The 19,011-nt window shown below is 55.4% G+C and overlaps 1 protein-coding gene across 1 annotated transcript; it reads right to left on the bottom strand.

Annotated features, from left to right (window-relative positions):
- Window positions 1-4,321: 4,321 nt before the first annotated feature.
- On the bottom strand, window positions 4,322-7,737 carry EVX1 (even-skipped homeobox 1). Its single transcript, XM_060156048.1, has 3 exons — window positions 7,311-7,737; window positions 5,501-5,748; window positions 4,322-4,864 (listed from the first exon to the last, which is right to left on the bottom strand). The coding sequence occupies exons 1-3, from the start codon at window positions 7,735-7,737 to the stop codon at window positions 4,322-4,324; spliced, it is 1,218 nt and encodes a 405-aa protein (XP_060012031.1).
- Between the last annotated feature and the right edge of the window lie 11,274 nt (window positions 7,738-19,011).

Below are 19,011 nucleotides of genomic sequence, written 5' to 3' on the forward strand. Positions count from 1 at the left end.
CACTTATCCAGACACATTTTAGCTGGATCTTGCAAACGAATCCGTGCGACTACACTTACAAATGACACCCCAAAGAGTGGCGTCGTTTCTGACTTGTCCTGATAACCACCATCAGCTTGAACAAATCAGAATTCCAGAGTATCTGAAAGGTGTCCCTTAGGAAGTTCAATCTGCCAGCAGTTTGGCTCCCGTGCAAGTCGACTGGAGTGGGTGGAGGCTGGCTGAGGATTTCTTTGTTAGGGAACAGGCCCAGAAAGAGAACCTGGCCACAAGGATTGGTTGGGGGTAGAGTAATTGGAAGAAAATCCCAATTCTTTGGCCCAACCTCCTTTTCCTCCCCCCATTCTCTGACACTACTCCCTCACTCACTCCGGACGACGGTGCTTGGAGAGGATGCTAGGAAGGAAAAGCTCTTTCCACTACGAGAATGCCATTCGTCTGGCCACCCTCGACAACTGTCCGCCCGTGACACCCACGCTCTTCAGCCGACATATGGCGAAGGGTGTTTCCTCGATTGCGGAATAATGGAAGCAATCGAGCGGGAAAAGCCTGGAGAACAAAAGAATCTTTTAAACTTTTGCGAAAATCCTAGGCTGGGGGTGGGGAGGCACGCGACTGCAGCGGGGACCTAAGCTCCCGTTTGCCACGACCGTCTAGGGCCATATACCCCTGGGAGGCCTGGGGTGAGAGGGTGCATTCTGAATCACCTCTCCCTCTGCCTGGGATGGGGGCAGAGGGACTCGATGTCTGGAATGTGCCGGCGCGGGTTTCCCGGTTGGGAAAGCAGGGCCGATATAGTCACTAGAGAAATCATTCGTGGGACAGACAACATTGGGGGATGCGATCAAACTGCAGGCCAGGAAAAAAAATGGGGACAAGGGTGGAGGAACCAAGTGATTTGCTATGTAACTGGGCAATTTAATGCCAGAGTTAAGGAGCTGCTGGCCGGAATCATTTCGTCTTCGGAGGCTCTGCCGAGCTCATCCTCCTTATCCTGTTGTTTAAAATGAGCATTATCCCAAACATATGCAATGCAATCAGTTTGGTCACACTTACAAGAACACGCTTTAATAAGGCAATCAATCACTCGCTAACAAGACGGCGACGGCTCGCGCTGAGCGCGCACTCGGGCTGCTGGGTGGCTGGTCTTCCCTTCCCGGACCGATGGACCGCGGCTGAGCGCTGGTCTGCGCTCCCAGGCCCCGCTGGGTCCCGAATAGTTTGAGGAGCCCAGGGAAAGTGTGAGTCGGATGTGAGGTGTCAGACTTCGCGAGGGGTGACCATGGACTCTGGGCCCCAAAGAGGCCTAGGACAGGGGAGGGGAAGCCAACGGAGCCGGGAGCTCATAGCTACATGAGTCACTAATAGCTGTGTGAGACCAGAGCCTCCGTTTTTCCACCTGCAAAATGGGACCGAGATGGGGGAAAACTAAGTAGAGATGCTCAGAAAATTGAAAAACAAAAACAATAATACGAAAACAACAGTGTCAGTCCTACTGCTTGGTCTAGCCTTCTCCTTTTACAGATGAAGAGATGGAGGCTGTGGACGAGCAGGGCCTTGTTCACGATCATGTCCCATCCAGCCGCCCCCACCCCATCACCAAAATGGAAGTATCCGGCCAGACGCTGCTGCCGGCGCAGGCAGAAAAGCCTATTTTTAGGTGTGGGGGTCTTCGAGGGAGTGTGAGTAGTGCGTGCCTAGCACCAAACCGCAAACCTTGGCAAAAGGGAAATTTCATTATGAAATAATGAGTAATTCCTCCTGGCAAGATGTATTGTTATATCTTCCACTGCAATTTGGAGGAAGAGAGGCTCAATTATCCAGAAAATACAGTCAATTAAAGGCTGCTGATTGGACACGAGGCCAGATCATCGATCTTGTACTTTCCAATATTGCTGCAGACACCTCATTTTCCCTCCCTATTAACTGAAAATACGCCTGGCATTACGGCAACCCGCAGCCCATTTACCTGTCGCAAGCAATCTTGGTCCGATGTGAAGTAACCGAGAAATTTGCCGGGGTTTGGCACCTGGAGCTTCCCAACTGCAGAGGGAGCTGCTCAGGGCTGGGGGGTGGGGTGAGTGGCAGAGAGGATACTGGAAACCTCAGCACAAGGCTTTGCTTGGGAGGGCGGGGAGTGCTATGTTTGGGAGGGTTTGCTCTAAACCCCAAGGGGGGATGGAGGCAGATTAGAGAGTCCCTGCCTGCCCATGGATACACCAGCAGAGGACCCTTGAGTCCATGCAATCCTGAGCGCCCAGCCTGCTGATGACACCCATCTCTTCAGAGACAGCCACAGTGGCTCTCCTATGGGGACAGAGGATGACAATGAGGTGGCCACTCAGCACTGTCTGTCCCTTTGCCCTGACCAGAATTCCATCCTTGGAGATGACTTCCAGTCTGAAGAAGATTCAAACCCTCCCATCCCAACTCAGGAGTCCTCCTCCCTCCTCTCCCCTCACCCTAAGATGCAGACCCAGCTTGACCAGCAAACCCAGCTCTCTGCAGTGCTCAAGCTCCACCCCCACTACCTCATTCGTCTCCACCTTGGGTTGGGGTGGAGGTAGGATCCACAGAGACCAGAGTCCAGAGTCCCCTTTCCTCAAAGGGTTGGGGCAACTGGAGAAGGAACCATCAGGGTGAGCCCCTGATGGGATCAGTGCTCTGCTGGGCCAGTTGAGCCAAGTCTCCTAGCATGCACAGAATTAAGGAAACTCACACGCCAGGGCAGCTCAGCTCAGAACCCTCCTTCTCCACCTCTGTGCAATGTCCATTTGGAGCCTCCCAATGCCCAATAGAGGCTTGGGAGACTGTGTGACCGTCTTTTGACTCCTTGCCTACCCAAGCCTATGACGGCTGAACTAGTCATTTAAAAGGACTTAACATACTGCCCGCTGCCAAAAAATTTAAAATGCTAAAGTGAGAATCATATCCAGCTTTATTGCAACATGGTCAACAAATTGTAACAGCAAATTCTTTGGGCATCAAAGGAAAACCAAATCAAATTCATTCCCTACAGGAAGAACCACTCCCTCCCAGTCAGGGTGAAACTTGCCTTGGAGGTAGGGGGTGGGGTGGGGTACAAGTTCTCCTCTCTCAAAAATTGGCTGCAAGAATGACTGTGGAAGTGAGAGTTTGGGAGTGGTTCCCAAACAAACCCTGGTGGAGGGGAGAGACAAGGTCCCCAGAAGGGGCAGAAGGCTCCCGCTAGTAATTGGAAAGTCAAGCCCCATTGGTAGCTTGGGAGACAGAAGAATGTAAAATGCCAAATGCAAAGGGAAGGGCCAGAAAGCTCCTGGTGAAGGGAAGGCAAGGGCTGGAAATTGCTTCTAATTTGCCACCAGATACCGAGGGAGAGAGATGAGGTCCCTGCTCCCTAAGCTCTTCCCTGGGCGCCTTGTTAACAGCTCAGCTCTGGGCTCCACAGCCAGCCAGCCGCATGGTGATCATATTATACATTCAACATTCAAAAACCCTCCTCACACACATCGCTTGCTAATCAGGGTGTGTGTTGGGCTCAGGGAGAAGAGGCTTGGTAGAAGCTGCCAGGGGAGCCTGGGGTATCTGCAGCCTCCCTGCCCTCGGTACACAAAAAGTAGGGGTGGAGATGAAGTTACAAGAGAGATATCAAGAAGCTAGGAGAGAGGAAAGAGATCAGGTGGTGGTAGATGCTAGAATCAGAGAATATTGTGAAACTGAGGCTCCAGGAGGGTCAGAGAGCCCCCAGATTCCTTGGGAGGGCCAGGATTCTCCGCCGTAGTAAGTCCTCTCCCTCTTTCTCCTAGATGGCTGGTGCGTTGCCATCCACAAGCCCCTTGCCATGCCTTGGAAAAGCTGGCAAAGATTAATCTCTACCTGCTCTGCATACACAGCATTTTGTTCCGAGAGACAGCAATTTCCCTTGCCATTGCGTGGGCTTGGCCTTGGCAGGGGGGAAGGGTTCCAGGTGAGAAAGGGGTTGAGAGTGGGGGGCTGGGAAGCTTAGGGGCTGCATATCGGTTGCTGTTGCAGCTAAGTTTGTTTAGCTTTGGAACCACGGCCTCAGCCCGGGTCAGGGGGAGTGCGGCCGGTGAAGAACGACAAAGAGGCGCCACCCCAGAGGAAGGTCTCTCAGCCACGGCCTCCCCACCCCCACTCTTGCTCCCCAAAAGCGCCAGCCACGGCCGCTTCCCGGGCGTCCCGATGCTCGAGGCCAAATCCCGCTGGTCCTCAGCGGCCCTCTTCTTTCCCCTCGGTACCCCGGGGGCGGGGAGGGGCGCTGTCTTGAGTCCCCGGGGGTTGCCCACGGGCGTCCTGGAGTCGGTTGCCGGCGGGCGGCCCCTTATCTCGTGAGGGGCACCTCCTCCCTCTGGTCCAGAGCCACAGAGGAGGCCTTGCTGAGCACGGAGGGCGCGAAGGTGAGGAAGGAGTCCGAGCGGGAGGTGGAGGCACAGGTGAAGTCCGAGGCAGCGGCGGCGGCGCGGGGCGCCAGCCCGTTGGCCGGGCCGCCGTGGCAGGCGAGGCAAGAACAGGGACCGCCGGCCGCGGTGCCCAGTCCGTGCGCCGGGCCCGGGTAGAGCGGCGGGTGGCGGAAGGCGCACAGCAGTTCGGGCCGCGGGTAGGGCTGCGAAAGCACGCGGAAGGTGTCGAGCGGGCGCAGCGGCCCGCTGAAGGGCGAGGCGGCGGCAGACGCGGCGGACGCAGCGCCCAAGCCCACGGGCGAGTAGTAGGGCAGGGGCAGGTGCGACGGGAAGGGGTAGGGCAGGCCGCCCGCGGCCGCCGCGTGGCTCATCATGTACGTGTAGAAGGCTGGGTCGGCCGGGTGCGGCCAAGTCATGGCCAGCCGCTGCCGCTTGTCCTTCATGCGCCGGTTCTGGAACCACACCTGGCGGGGAGGAGAGGAGCGGGTTCGGCGGCCGCGCGGGCCCGGTGCGCAGAGCCCAGAAGTCCCGCCCCACTGCGGGCGACGGTGCCGGCAGCACAGGAAAGAGCGGAGGCGGAGCCCCTCTGGGCGGGGGCAGATGCAGATCCCACCCCCCCACCCGGAGCTGGAATCCCTCCCGGAGAGGCTCAGGGAGCCACTCCAGTCTCTGTCCCTCCTCCCCTCTGCCCACGCCGCCAGGACGCCGGAACCCGGTGTGGATGGCAAAGTAATGGGGGCACCGAGGACTCCACCGGTCTGAGGCGGCGGGCAGAGATTACCCGGAAACATGTCCCTTTCCTGCTGCTCTCCCATGGGGCACTTCCTTGTCACCTGCACAGGCACTTCATCCCCGCTGTTTATTTGGCTAGGAAAGGGACCGTCAAGCGCATGGCAGCCGCGCTCGCCTAGGGACCGTCAGGTGGGCAAATTGCTGGCGCCTGGCACCTGCACCAGGCCTAGCCACCCCCGGCCTAGCTGCCATGTGGGCAGGGAGACTCCAGGCCCCAATTCCTAGCTAACGATTTAGGAAGTGGGAAGTTGGTATTTATTTCCTCCTGACTGGGTGCACGCCGTCTTCCTGGTCCCTGGAGCTCTTACCTTGATTGTGGTTTCTGGCAGGTTTAGAGCAGCCGCCAGCTCACATCTCCGAGGCCTGGATACATAGTTCTCCCTGTAGAATTCCTTCTCCAGCCGTGCAATCTGCTCCCGGGTGAAGGCAGTACGGTACCGTCGCATCTGGTCACTAGCACTGCAGGCCAAGGTGCCCTGGGAGCCACCACTGCCATTGCTTTTGGGAGCCTCGCCGCTGCCATTGGGACTGCTGGTCAGTGCCTCGGAGCCAGGCCCTGTGCAGGGAGCCCAGAGTATACGCACACACAGCACACACAACAGACACACAGACACTGCTCATGTGGGGCTGTAGGCCAAGGGTGTGTATGGAGGGGGTGATGGAAAGGGACATTCCCCTTCTCAGTAGCCTCAGACTCTGCCTCTGCGGGGGTGGCAGGGACTTTGAGAACCCAGGAATGGAGGACAGAGGCTCACCATTCAGAGGAGCACACAGCAACCATTAGGCCTGGCTGGGCTGCTGTTTGGGAGGCCTCTCCGTAAGGCCTGCTGGGAACAAAAGCCCCAGCCGCCCTGCCTACCTGCCTCGGGGCACAGGGGAGATGCAGCCGCTCTGAACTTTCTGCCCACCATTGACAGGTGTGGGCAAGGATATGCATATCTGACAGGCAAGTGAGTTGAGATGCACCTTTGTGCTGGAGCGTTGCAGGAAGTTGGGCAGGGACTGAGTTTCCTTGCTTTGTGTGCCAGGCTGCGGTGCAGGTGTGGGAATGTGCACTAGGCTGCATATGTTGTGGAACGGCACAGGGGTGTGTGAGTATCCTATTACCTCACTATGTATGAATGGAGTATGGATTAGTCTGAGGGTATGCTATGCTTAGTCTGGGCCGAGTGGACAAGATGGTAATGGGTGGATGTGGGTACTCAACAAGGTGTTGGCTGCCAAGGCCAGGGGGTGGTTTTTCGTCCATACCAGGCTCTTCTCACCCACCCGCACGGCTTTGTGGAGGAGTGTCTGCTGGTGGGCTCTTCCAACTAGCTTTCCACCCCTCTCAGGGAGACTCCCTTCCTGCTCATTCACCCCCCCCCTCCCCGCTAGCCCCTGGTCAGGGAGGGGTTCTCCAGTTACAGCAGTGTGACGGCCCCCCCATATGAGTGTAACCCAAGGAAGGGGGGGGCTCCTGCCCCCTGCAGCTCCTTTTCCTTTGGGTGGAGAAGTGGGACTAGGAAGGAAAGGGGAAGGGGGGAGGGCCAGAGCTCTGCCTTTTCAAATGCAACCGGAGACCAAAGGCAATTAGATCATTGGGACCATTTCCGACCTGGCGCCACCGAGCCCGGGAAGTGACAAGGTAATTTGGACCTCTGACCGACGTGCAAACTGGTCGAAGGGCCGCAGCACCCGGGCGCCCGAGTTGGCCGCGATTTTACGGTCCTTTATGGACTCCCGGCTTCCGCGCCTGGATACTCCTTACACCCCGCCAGCCACAAACTGCCCGGACCCGCGTTTGATCTCGCCCACGCCGGGAGAAGGTGTCTTCCCCGCGCCGTTGAAGCAGTACCTCAAAGCTCTGGGGGGTTGGGGTGCGCTTTGAATCCCCCTCAAGCCCAGGGCTTGCGTCTCCCTCCTTCCCCCAAAGCACAGCTGTCACCCTCAGTCCCGCCAATGCCAGAGCACAGAAGGAGACCCCCCGCCAGGGCGCAGATAGCGGGGGAGAGTTGCTCAGGTGGGTCCCCCCAGCCACCCCGCCCTGGAGGAAAGGAGTGTCTTCCTCTCCTCCAGAGCTGAAGTGGAAGGTGGGCGCGTTGGGAGGCCGGGGGAGAGAAGGGGCGCGGTGGCTACCTTTGCTGTGCTGGTACTCGGCGTTCCCCGTGGCGCAGTCCGGGGTGCAGCTCACCTCGATTTCTTCATAGAAATCCGACTCGGTGTCCGAGCTGCTGGGTTGCCCCTGGCCTGAGAGGCTGTCGGCGGAGGCAGCCGGAGGTCCGGGGCCGAGCACTGCGGCCCCGGCTGCCCGCGACTCGGCGCCCGGCCGCGCAGCGCTGCCTGCTAGTCCGTCGACCGGCTCCTCTTCCAGGCCTCCCCCGCCGCGCTCCCGGGCGGCCGGAGGACCAGCCCGCGGACTCAGGCAACCACGGGGCACCATCTTCTCGGGCGGCTCGGGCAGCGGGCTGCCCACGGCTTCGGACAAATTGGAGACCCTCTTGCCAACCAGAGTGCCAAGCTGACCCCCATCCAGAAACATAACCATGTCCTTTCGGCTCTCCATCCCGGGCTCTCAGAGGGGGGGGAGGGGGAAAGACCCAAGTGAGCTCCTAGCCCCCCGGCTCCCTGGGCCCCCAGCGGTCCGACAGATCTTGGCTGCGGGGGGGAGAAAGAGGCCAGGCGACTGGGCGAGCGCGGAGCGGCCGGAACGCGGTGTCGACGGTGACAGCGGTGGTGGCGGTGGGGAGCTGGGGGTCACCTTGTGATGCGAGCGCTCCTCTGTGCCGCACCGCCTCTGGGAGGAAGCCCCATTGCCCTCTTCTTTCTAAGCTGTCATCCTCCTGCTGCAATCGTCATTACAGTACCGCCGGTGACGCCACTCGGCGAGCGCAAGTGGATAAATAGAAACGTCTGCTACAGCGAAGATGAAAGGAGACCCGCAGCTAATGGCTCGGCAGTGATGCGCCAGGTGTGGGCCTCGCTCGAATGGGGAGGAGAGTGTGAAAACAGAGAGACACACACACTGAGAGAGGGAGACACCCAGGCAGAGGGGATGCAAATGGAATTCCGCAGAAAGAAAAGAGAGCTTAACGCGGTGAGTTCCGCAGAGGCTGCGGGACTCGGTAATTGAATACGCTTTTGAAATATTTTTTTTTCTTATTGTTGTTCGGGCTTTTGTTTTCTTAACTTGGTGCCTTCTTCTAACACCGATGAGAGAATCCTTAACTGAATTTTAGAAGTGTGAAGGCCGGTTCACAAGCCTCCCTTCTCTCGTCATTATTACAACTGCCTGTCCCTGGCGAGCTAACCTCGCCCGGGCTCCAACGTCTTTTTTACCAGCTACTGAAAAGCATATTCCCTCCCCCGCAAGTTGTCTGGAGAGCTTGAGCCTGGGGTCTCTTTCCTCCCTCCTCTTCCCTCCCAGCCCCTACCCCCAGCTGTCTCCTTCCTCCTGGGAACTAAAAGAGAACTTTGCCATTTTTCGTCCCCAAGGGGCAAGAGATAAATGTCTTAATATTTTTCTTTAAAGACGGCCTTGGCTGCTGACTCCAAATGTTCGCTTTTTTTTTTTTAAATCCCCCCCTCCCCATCTAGGTGGCCTTAAGCTTTCCACAGCCCAGCTTGACCTCCAGAAGGCTATTCATGGAAGAAATCGCTTTCGCATTTGCTCGGGCCTCGCCTGCACTTCAGGTATGTAGGGTGGGGAGAGGTTCTAAGGGTAGCCTTTTTTCTTCTCTTGCCTGTATTTTAAGGTATTTGTTCAGAGTCAACGAATTCCCCCGAAACAGGTTTTGGGAGTTCAGAAGCGCCGGCAAATGCGGCCCCCGCAGCGGCAGCGGCAGCGGCAGCGGCAGAGGCTCCTAGCTGGGAGAAGGTGTTATTCTCACCCAGAGATTTGGTGCAGGGGTCGAGAACGACCAGCACGCAGCATTGGGGTTCACAGAGGGTTGACTCACAGGGTTCCCCCTCACGCCCTGCCCCGGGGCTTTGGTCCCCTGCTCCAAAAGTGGGTGGCGTTGGGAGAGAAGAGAGAGAAGTCATCGAAAATGCCATGAAAGCACAAGTGACTGGGGTTCTCATCAATCGTCGCGAACAGAAAGGGGACCCCCGTGGCAGGGCTGAGGGGCGTGAGCAGTGCTGAATATATTTGGGAACAGCCACAGGCTCCCTCTCAGGTCTTCTTCCAGGGAAGGTGGAACCCATTAGGAAACTGACCCCTTGCCAGCTTTGAGCAAGTGTGTCCGGGCCAGGTAGGTGGGCTGGGTCTCTCCCCACTTTGCTGAGGCTGGGAGGCAGGCCCCTCCTTGGCTCTGCAGCCCTACAACTCTCCTTTCTCTGTCCCCTCCTCAGAGCTTCTAGCGCTAAGCTGACAGCCGCAGAAGTTTGCCTTGCACCACCTCCTTCTAGATGTTCCAAGACAAAGCCCCAACTTGTGAAATTCTAAAGAAAAGTCCCTCTGTCACTAAGTTTTTTCTTTCTTTCTTTCTTTCTTTTTTTTTTTTTTTGGTCTTCTATCTCTTACTTTTCTCTCCTCCTCCTCCTCCTTTTTCTTTTTCTCTACTCCTCTCTTCTCCCTGCCTCAGTCTTCCTATCTGTGGGCTTCCAGAGGTGGTGGAGGAAACAAGGGAACACAAAGTCCCTTCTCAAGTACTGCCTTTGACTTCCCCCCCATTCCATGAGAAGATGCTCATTAACCTCCCCTGGGGTGGGGTGTGCAGAAGGATCTGGACGGTAATGTTTGCACAAACGTCTCCACTCCCTGGAACTCCCAAAGCCACCAGGTGCTGAGCACTGCTAGCCCCCAAATCCTGGAGAATATTTTACAGGTGAGAGGAGCAATTGGGATCAGATCCCAGAGGCTTTTGCCCTGGTGCAGAGTTGTCCTAGGGTGCTGTGGTGCCCTGTGCTTTCCAGCTGGTAGCCAGAGGCTGAGGGAGCAGTTGGCTTGCTCTTTCCTTCCTGTCAAAGTCGAGCCACCAGCGTTTGTGTTAGATCTGCCACTGTCCTCCACCCTCGGCAGGGCCCTTCCAGCACTGGGCCTGGGGTGCGCCTTCCCTCCCCCCCTTCATCCCCCGCAGCCCTCCACCAACTTACAGACGGCCCTGCTGTGCTCACCTCCAAGAGGCCAGTTCCTCAGAGGGACTCCCGGTTCCCCGCCCCGCCCCGCCCCGCCCCCACTTTGCATTCAATGGGAGTGCTCTGCGTTTGATCCTCTTTTCCTCTGGGGTTTTCCCTGCGAGATGAAAGCGGAGTAGGATTGAAAGATCAAGAGGTGGCACTTGAGTCTCCTTCCTGGGTCCGGCCCATCCGAGCGGGGCTTCCCCTTGCGTCCCAGGAGGAAGGAGGCTCGAGTCCGGGTTCAGCCTCTCCGGTAGGGGGGCTGCCTCCTTGTGGCTTCGGAGCTGAAGCTTCAGGGATGCCCCATCCCTCTCCCGGTTCCTGCCTCTGCCCTTTCAAAACGCCTCAATTTTCCCTGTCTTTAGGGGCCTAAGGTGCCCCCGAGCGCAAGAGGAAAAAAAAATTTTTTTAACCAAATGTCACTTCTTCCAAAAGCATCTTTCATCAACATCAGATGAAGAGGTCGAATTTTTAACAAGAGAAAGAAGAAAACAGGAGGGACTCGATAAGAGCACTGTTTCTGGTTGGGGTTTTGTGTGTGTTTCTTTTGGGGGGGGTGTTTGTTTCTGTTTGGTTGGTTTTTTGGTTTAGGGGGAGGCGTTTTGATAGCGTGGTTATCACTGTGTCATGAAGGTCATTCCCTACGCGGCAGGAGAAAAAAGGTAAATTCGCAGAGGGGATGCAGCCCGCGTCGCCGAGGTCTGGGCAACCTCATAAAACCAGAGAGGGGGTGATAGCAGCCTAAATGGGGTCCGGTCCGGGCCCCCACGGCTTCTCACCTCCCTCGGCGGGGAGGACAACCCCCTCCCCTCCGCGGGCCTGCTGTCCCCTCCCCCGCTGGGGCGGCGGTTTTAGGTCCAGCCGGCTCCTCAGGGATTGAAATTCTCCGGACTTCAAAAGCTCGCGGCTCCGCTTCCGCCCGGCTGGGCTGGGCCGGGGGTGGGTGGGAACCCCGGGGAGGCGACGCGGAGATAAGATGCGCGGGTTGTGTTAAATGGAATCGGAAGCCGGGCCTGGGCACAAGACGCGCTGATCCGCTGGAGCCTCTTCGCTTCCCAAGAAAACCCCGGCTCCGGAGAGCGGCGGCAGGGGGTAGGGAACGCCTCGGTGGCCTGCGGACCCTCTCGGGGCCATAGTCTGAGGCCCTGAGCACCCTCTCCAGCCAGCTGCGGGGCCTCCCGGCAGCAAGCACGAGTCCCCGCCGAAAGGAAGGGGCGAGGAGACCTGGGACAGGGGAATAGGGTTCGGGAGCTGATTTGGCTGCTTCAGTGCCAGCAAAATATTGATCAGGGAAAAGTTGTTTTCGCTTCTCACTTTAGTAAAATGTAAGAACAAAGGGAGCTTCCCTTTGAACAATAAGCGTCGCCGGGCTCCCGGGGCATTGATTTGGGGCCCTCGGTCATCTTCCAAGCTGTGGCGCGCGGGCTGTGGCGGTCGAAGTTCCCGCGCGGCTGGGTCGCCGCTGCTGTAATAGTGGGAGGTGAGGGGACTTCTGGCGGTCGGTCCCCGTCTCATCCCTGGCAGCTGCCGACGCCCCTCTGGGAACCCAGAGCCTAGAGGTACCGCAGGGTGTGCCCCACTTGGAACAAGGTCCACTGGATCTCAGATGCCCAGAGCTAGGGTTTTTCCGGGATGGGGGGGCGGCGGTGCGGATCATCCCTGACCACTTCCCCCGCCCCGCCCCTCGCCCACCGTGCAGAGGGAGTTGGTGGCAGTGGGCTCCACAGAACAGCTTCTCCTTGGGGCAGGCAGAACCTGTGGCTTCTGGAACTCCAAACAAGCGCCCCCTTCTCTCTGTACCTCCTGGAGTGAAGGCACCAGGGACAGGAAACTGGTGGCTTTCACCACCCCACCACTCCTGCTCCTCAGGTACTCACAGACAGCCAGTCCTGCAGCCACTCTTGCTTCTACACCTGTCAACTCTAGGCTCCTGTAGGCCTGAGCCCGGGGACATCCGAACCCTGAGCTTGGGATTATGGACTGGACAGCTCACATCCTTACACCTACCATCTGCCCATCCGGGAGCTGGAGGACCGAGGGCAGGACTGGTGTCCTGAGAACCTCCCCAGGCTCAAGGCTTGCTCCTTCCTCAAGCCACCAGCTGGAAGGGCCCAAGTTCTGGTCAAGTAATTCCCCAACATGCAAGCACCCAAAGACCCAGACATCCCCCTCCCCTATCTTAGCAGAGATGGTATGGGTTTTTTTCACCATTAGTGTCCTGAAATTTGCTTTCATTACAAAGTGCATTGATGCCCATTTCTCCTTTAATCTACATAGCACTTCCTTTAAAAGACCTCAACAAGCAGCAGCGCCTTTTCTCCCACACAGATAGGGTGACCGGTGGTCTTGACTCATGGCCAGGGCCTGGCTGAATGTTGGGCCCTGGACTAATGCTCCTTCCAAGTCCCTGTCCCTCCCTGGCGAGCAGGTATGCCCAAACACCCAACAGTGCCTTAACTCTCCATAAGGCATCCTCCGCAAACCCCCAGGCTTTTCTGGGATCAAGCTGGGTCCAGGGGCCTCACAGGGTGTCCACCCGCCCCCAGAATCAGAAGGCTCAAGACCCACATACCTGGGCTGTCCTCACCCTGCTCCTCCATGATTTCCCAGGAGGGCAAAGAGGAACCCCATGTGGAAATCTGGAAGCCCCACATGATAAAGAGCAGTCACTGTTCTAAGCATTTCACCTGTATTAGCTCTTTTCATTGTCACAACAGGCCCTAAGGAAGATATTATGAATCATCCCTATTTTCTGAAGCACAGAGAGGAGGCTCATATATAAACGACTCAACTCCCATCCCTCTAACTTCAGGTCCACACTCAAAACTGGAGCCATTAGAAACTGCCAGGCATCGCATTCTGAATCTTTCCTTCCCAAAACTCCACTTGTGTTTTTTTTTTGCCAAGGCCTTTTCTCCTCCGTACTCCCAGAGAAATTCACAGGGGCTAGGAGAAGTGTGTGTTGCGGGCATTGGAGGGTGGGGGTGTGTGGGGAGAGGTGTAGGCAATTAACCTCTAGCCACTCACTTTGGGCATGAAGGAGAGTAAAGAATAAAATGGCCCAAAGCCATTTGGAAACTTGTCCCAGAGAAGTCCTCCAGGCCTTACCCTCTTTTAAGAAAGGGATCAGAGGCTGGGTGGGGATTATGCATGATCTGCAGAGCGGCTGGAGTCACCCTTAGGGATGTGGGCTAAGAGAGACTAACTGATCTACTCAAGCAGGTGGGAAGAGTCCTCAGGGCCTGAATTCCAAAATAGGAATGTCACTGCAGCAGCTGGTTCTGGAGACCCTAAGACACAAAGTCTGGTCCGTCTTTGACCATTACAATCCACTGAGGCCCTGAGCACCTATCTGGAAAGGGGCAAACTCATCAGGCTTACCTAACCAGTTTTAACATCTTGGGAGTCATGGCCATTCACATATCTGGCAAATCTCTCTCCAGAAAAGTGCACAGAGACATTGAAGTTAGCCTTCAGTTTCCAAGATTCCCCTACCCTCTACAGCCCCTACAGAGCCACCAAACTTCAGACACAATTGCCTGATCCCTTTGATGGGGGGGGGGGTATGGTTTTACCAGATGTTTTCCCTTAGATGGCAGCTACCTCTCTCCACCTGTCTTCCAGGATTGATTGGCCCAAGGGACAAAACCTGAGGGACTGGCTAGGCCTCCCCACACATCCTCAAGGCTCTGCACGTGCCTCCATTTAAAACCAGACCCTGGAGGTGCATCTGGGTGGAGAGAATGGCGGCGCTGGTGATTCTGCTGTAACAGGCAGGACTTAGTTGGGGCTGACCTTCCCTTGGGATAAGGGCAATCCAGAGTGCAAGGAGCTGGTGGTTACTATGGAGTCCCACACGCCACGGGTTGCTTTCCCTCCTGGGTGTGGTGGGGGGTGGCGGTAGTAGTCCTTCGGTTTCATTTTTAATAGATTTTGACCGGGTCACAAACCCTTTCCAAGCTTTCTGGACTGCCCAAAGGCCAAAAGAGCCTGACAGCTCCCCTCCCCCCTCCAGTGGGGCGCCGCCCCCCACTCTCACCCCGGTGCTGGTAGAGGGAACCCGCCTACTGAGGCGCCCGTCTGGGTGGTCCAGCGCGGGGTGTGGGGGGGAGAGATCCGGGACCCCTACTTGGTGGAGTCGTTACCCAGTAGGATCTCTCTTCTAAGATTTAACTAGCCTTAAATGCCCTAACCGCTCCCTCCCGGTGCGGGTCTCTGTGTGAGTCTCTGTTTCTGCGTGCTCGCTGACCGCGTGTCTGTCTCTCCCGGTTCCCGGGCCAAGGAGGAGGCCGCAGCCCCCTCCTCTCTCCCCACTCGGCCTCGCCGGGTCAGGAGACGCGGTGGCGCCGGACTGCGAACGGAGGAGTTGGTCTCCCGGGTGAGGGGTAGGGGAACCGCCCCCCACGCGAGGAAGTCCAACCAGTTGGGCCGGCTAAGCCTCTCTCTACGAAATGAAAAAACCTTTGTGTGAGGAGTTCTGGGGACTGATTTTTGTAGAGCCCCTCCTGACCCGGGCTAGTCCCTTCCTCCTATTGAGCTTCACGGAGTCCCGATGGGGTACAGCTCCTCCGGTTATGCAGAGGGAAAACTGACTCTCAGAGAGGTTGATGGACTTGCCCAGGGTCACACAGCTGGGAAGTGGCCGAGCTGGGATTTTAACCTAAGTAGTCCAGCCTGCAAAAGCCAGATTCTCTTTGTGAGGTTAATGCTGCGCCCCCAGGACCGAGGACTACGTTCCCTGAGACCGCAGATAGACCACTGTGGTGCCTTGGGTATGACTGAAAGACCTGGACAGAGGCCACCTTTCTCGGGTTGGTTGGGTGGATGCTGCTGCGGCCCCAGCAGAGGGTGAGCGGTGAGCGGGAGTCAGCTTCAGCTGTTACCGTAAGTCTCAGAGGAGCGGGGCACAGCGGGAAGGGCGGCTAAGAACAGGGAGGGCCGTAGGGCGCCGCGACGTGGAGGGACTGTGAGTTCCTGGTTCAGAGCCTTTCGGCGAGCTAGTGAGGGTGCGCACGAGCCTGCAGTTGTGAGTTTCGTAGGTGGGGTACCAGTTATCAGGGGGTTGTTGTAGTGGAGGGAGAGCAGGAGGAATGTCGGCGCAGAGGACAGGGTGTCAGCGGCCCAGCACTGGAGTGCGCGCACAGTCTGGGCCCGGACCTGGAACCTCAGTCCCTTCCTGTCCCCCACAGGGCCGTGCGAGGTGCGGCCGGGAGCCCCCTGAACGTCCCTGTCCGGCCTGAGAGCCGGTCAACCGCCCCGTCCTGTCCCCGCGGCCCTTTTCTGCGCCCTCCTCCGCTCCCGCCCCTTGCCGCCGCAGTGACAAAGCGCAGCTCCTGAACTGCTGTCTTGGTGCGCCCCCCACTGCCGACCGCCAGAGGAGGAAGTCGCGGCTTGTCTTAGCATCTTCGCTGGCTCTGATCCCGCGACTCTGCAGTGGGCGGCAGCCCAAATCCCCTATCCGGGAAGCCCACCTTCGCTCGGTAGGGAGTCTCACCTCGCCTTGCGCGCCCGACTTCTGAGCTGGACCCCAGGAGGGATGGAAGGCAGGTCGCGGTCCCTTAGCCTTGGCTTCTAGGAAAGGGTAATTACCCGTGAGGGGCTGGAGGGAGCAAAACAGCTCTGGGACGCTACCCTCCCCCCTCCTCTGACACCGCACCCCCCCCCAACCAGTCGAGGCTTGCCTAAAGGAGGGTCGCATAGGCGAGGGTGCCTTATCGATTCCCCTGATCAGCCAGTATGATCAAATCATGCCCCCAACACACGGATCGACCCTATTTGTTGTGATGCTCCCCAGGCATTGGGGAGCCCCTTGGACACCCCTGTCTCCACAGTCCTCCAGCAATTCTTTGAGCCTCACTTAGTTCTGAGCAACAACTTTGCTCGTAGCAATTCTCAGATTCCCTCCGACAGTGTTTCTTGAAGTGTGGTCCCTGCATCACCTGGGAACTTGTTAGAAATGTAAATTCTCTGGCCCCACTCCAGACTTATTGAATTAGAAACTCTGGAGGGGGGCCAGCGACTGGCACTTTAACAAGCCCTCCAAGTGATTTTGGTGCACACTCTAGTTTAAGAACTGCTGCCCTGTGGATTCCATCATGCTGGTTTCTAAGTTCCCATGATTTTCCACTCTGCCTGGAATGGCTTCTTATAAGTGTTTTTGTTTTTGTTTTGTTTTGTTTATTTATTTCAAATTTCTGGTGCAGAGCTTTATGCCTCTTTCACCCATGTTTATTCACCCATGTTCTTTACGCTTTAGCAATTCTAGGTATCTCTTTGCACACTAACTTACTACCTAATGATGTCATCATCTAACTTAGCTCCTCACTCATCTTCTCATTCATCCACTGCCTAAGGACATACCTTACTCAGTGGCAGATTAGAAACTGCTCTGCAACTGCAGCAGCTGGAGCAGAGTTGAAAACTTGCCCTACCCAGACATTTCCTTCACAAAAGAAATCAGAGGCCTTGAGATGTGATTGGTTTGTTGGCTCTAGAGTGGGGAAGGGTAGATCTTCCATGTCTGTGTACCCCTATCCTGCTAGAGGACAGATGGAATGGAAAGAAAGGCCATGGGAGTAACTGGGTACAAGGAAAGGTGAGGCATAGAAATGGGTTTTCTAAGGGCCCCCCAAGGACTATGGGCAGGGACTCAAGGGGTTCTGTCAGTACCTCCTGCCTGCAGCCTTTTAGGCTTGAGATATACAAGTATTTTTCTTTTCAGATATCTCAAGATGGTGATTCAGGCATCTGCTGTGGTTGGTTAAAAGCAAGCAGCTTTAGTAGGAATCAAAAAGGCCTAACCATCTAATTATATATGTAAATGCTTTTTCATTCAGTCATATTTATCTAGTATCAGACATACTCTGGAATGTTATTTAATAAATTAAATTTACAACTAATGTTATAAATTAGGCAGCAAGAGGCCAAGGTGCCACCAAGAATAAAGAGAGCCATAGGGGCTTCCCTGGTGGTGCAGTGGTTCCGAGTCCGCCTGCCGATGCAGGGGACGCGGGTTCGTGCCCCGGTCCGGGGAGATCCCACATGCCGCGGAGCGGCTGGGCCCGTGAGCCATGGCCGCTGAGCCTGCGCGTCCGGAGCCTGTGCTCCGCCACGGGAGAGGCCACAATAGTGAGAGGCCCGCGTACCGCAAAAAAAAAGAGAGGGCCTAAATAACTTTGTGTACTGGGTACTACTTTAAATGCTTTACATGTATTATATGATTTAATACTCACAACTCCATGAGGCAAGATGGAGAAATCAAGTCAAAGAAGGGTAAAATGCTGACTCAAAGTCACATATCCTGTTAGAGGTGAGATTTGAATCCCAACACTATGATGCTAGAGGCCACTCTCCTACTCACTGGATTCAACCTGTGCCTGTGGAAACCAACAGGTCATGCCCTGGGATCTCAGTGGATTGATTTCATTTCCAAAGAAGACTAAACTAGTTTGATGCCTGTGAATAATGCAACTTCACCAGGCATTACTACTACTAATATTAAGAACAATTAACCATTGGGTGGTCTTTTCTTACTTAGGTAACATTTTTACACCCACTGTCCCATTTGATACAATAATTCTGTGTAACAGGAAGAGCAGCTATTAACATAAGCCCCATTTGACAGATGAGGAAACTGAGGCCCAGAGAAGGTAAGTGCCTCCCCCAAATCACTCAGCTAATGAATGGCAAAGCAAGGAACACTGTTATTCCTTTTGACTTCTTTGGCTTTGTTTCTTAATTTTTTCTTTCATTCTCACTTTAGACACACATTCATGTATGTCATATTAAGCCTTGACACTTCTCTACTAGTTCAGGCTGCTGTTCGCTCCTCCCCAAGTCTCTAATGAGGTCGAAGAGGTCAGAGTTGTTCTTTCCAGTTTCCAGTTGAGGAAGCCAAGATTCAGAGAGTTCAGAGGACTTGACCAAGGTCACAGAGCCGCAATAAGGATCGAAGTCTTGGGCATTTCACAAACAAGAGTATGAATTTTGCAGAGAACTCTATAGAATGAATTATTCTTAGTCCCTGTCCATCCTTAAAGCCTGGCAATACGGACAGACGCTCAAAAGAAAGGCAGACAGTTGTGAAATACTACTGACGATTTACAAGTTTATAAAACATAATGTTAATGCAAGTTTTTATTATAATGGACTTAAAGTTCTTTCATAACTTCCATTATTGGCAATATGTCAACTTTGGAATGTTTTCCTAATTATTCTGGAGTCAGCCTTACTGTTCTTGGAAAGAATTAGAAGAGGAGAGAAAGGTCACTTTTAAAAATAGGCATGGAAAGGACCAAAGAAACCCAGATCCAGGATGTAACTCTGCCCTGGTCTTAGGCCCTGAGGAAGGGGTCTGCACTTTCACAAGTGGCAACACTCAGGCCATACATTTAATCCTGAATATGGCCCATCTGCAAGTGAAGAGCCAGACTACCTCCAAAAATTGATGAATTTTCCTTTTATTAGAATCTGCCTTTCACTACAACCCTTATCTTTTCTCAGTACAGTTAATGGGAAAAAGCAAAAGCCCGTGTGCTCAGGCTCTAAGCTAAGGACATGATATGTGTTCTCATCTAAGCCTCACAACAATCCTCAGAGGAAAGTATGGGTCTCCCCATTTTACAGATGAGGAAACTGAGGCATAAAGAAGTTAACCAACTAGCCTGAGGTCACACAGATAGTCAATGGGAGAGTCAGGGGAAAATCCAGGCTTGTAAAT

The sequence above is a fragment of the Lagenorhynchus albirostris genome, chromosome 8, assembly GCF_949774975.1.
Source record: "Lagenorhynchus albirostris chromosome 8, mLagAlb1.1, whole genome shotgun sequence".
In the NCBI taxonomy this organism is placed as follows: Eukaryota; Metazoa; Chordata; class Mammalia; order Artiodactyla; family Delphinidae; genus Lagenorhynchus; species Lagenorhynchus albirostris.

Coding starts and splice junctions, on each gene's coding strand:
- EVX1 (XM_060156048.1), bottom strand. CDS start 7,737: ATGGAGAGCCGAAAGGACATGGTTATGTTTCTGGATGGGGGTCAGCTT. Junction 5,749..7,310: donor CGAGTACCAGCACAGCAAAG/GTAGCCACCGCG, acceptor CTCCCTGCACAG/GGCCTGGCTCCGAGGCACTG. Junction 4,865..5,500: donor TGCCAGAAACCACAATCAAG/GTAAGAGCTCCA, acceptor CCTCCCCGCCAG/GTGTGGTTCCAGAACCGGCG.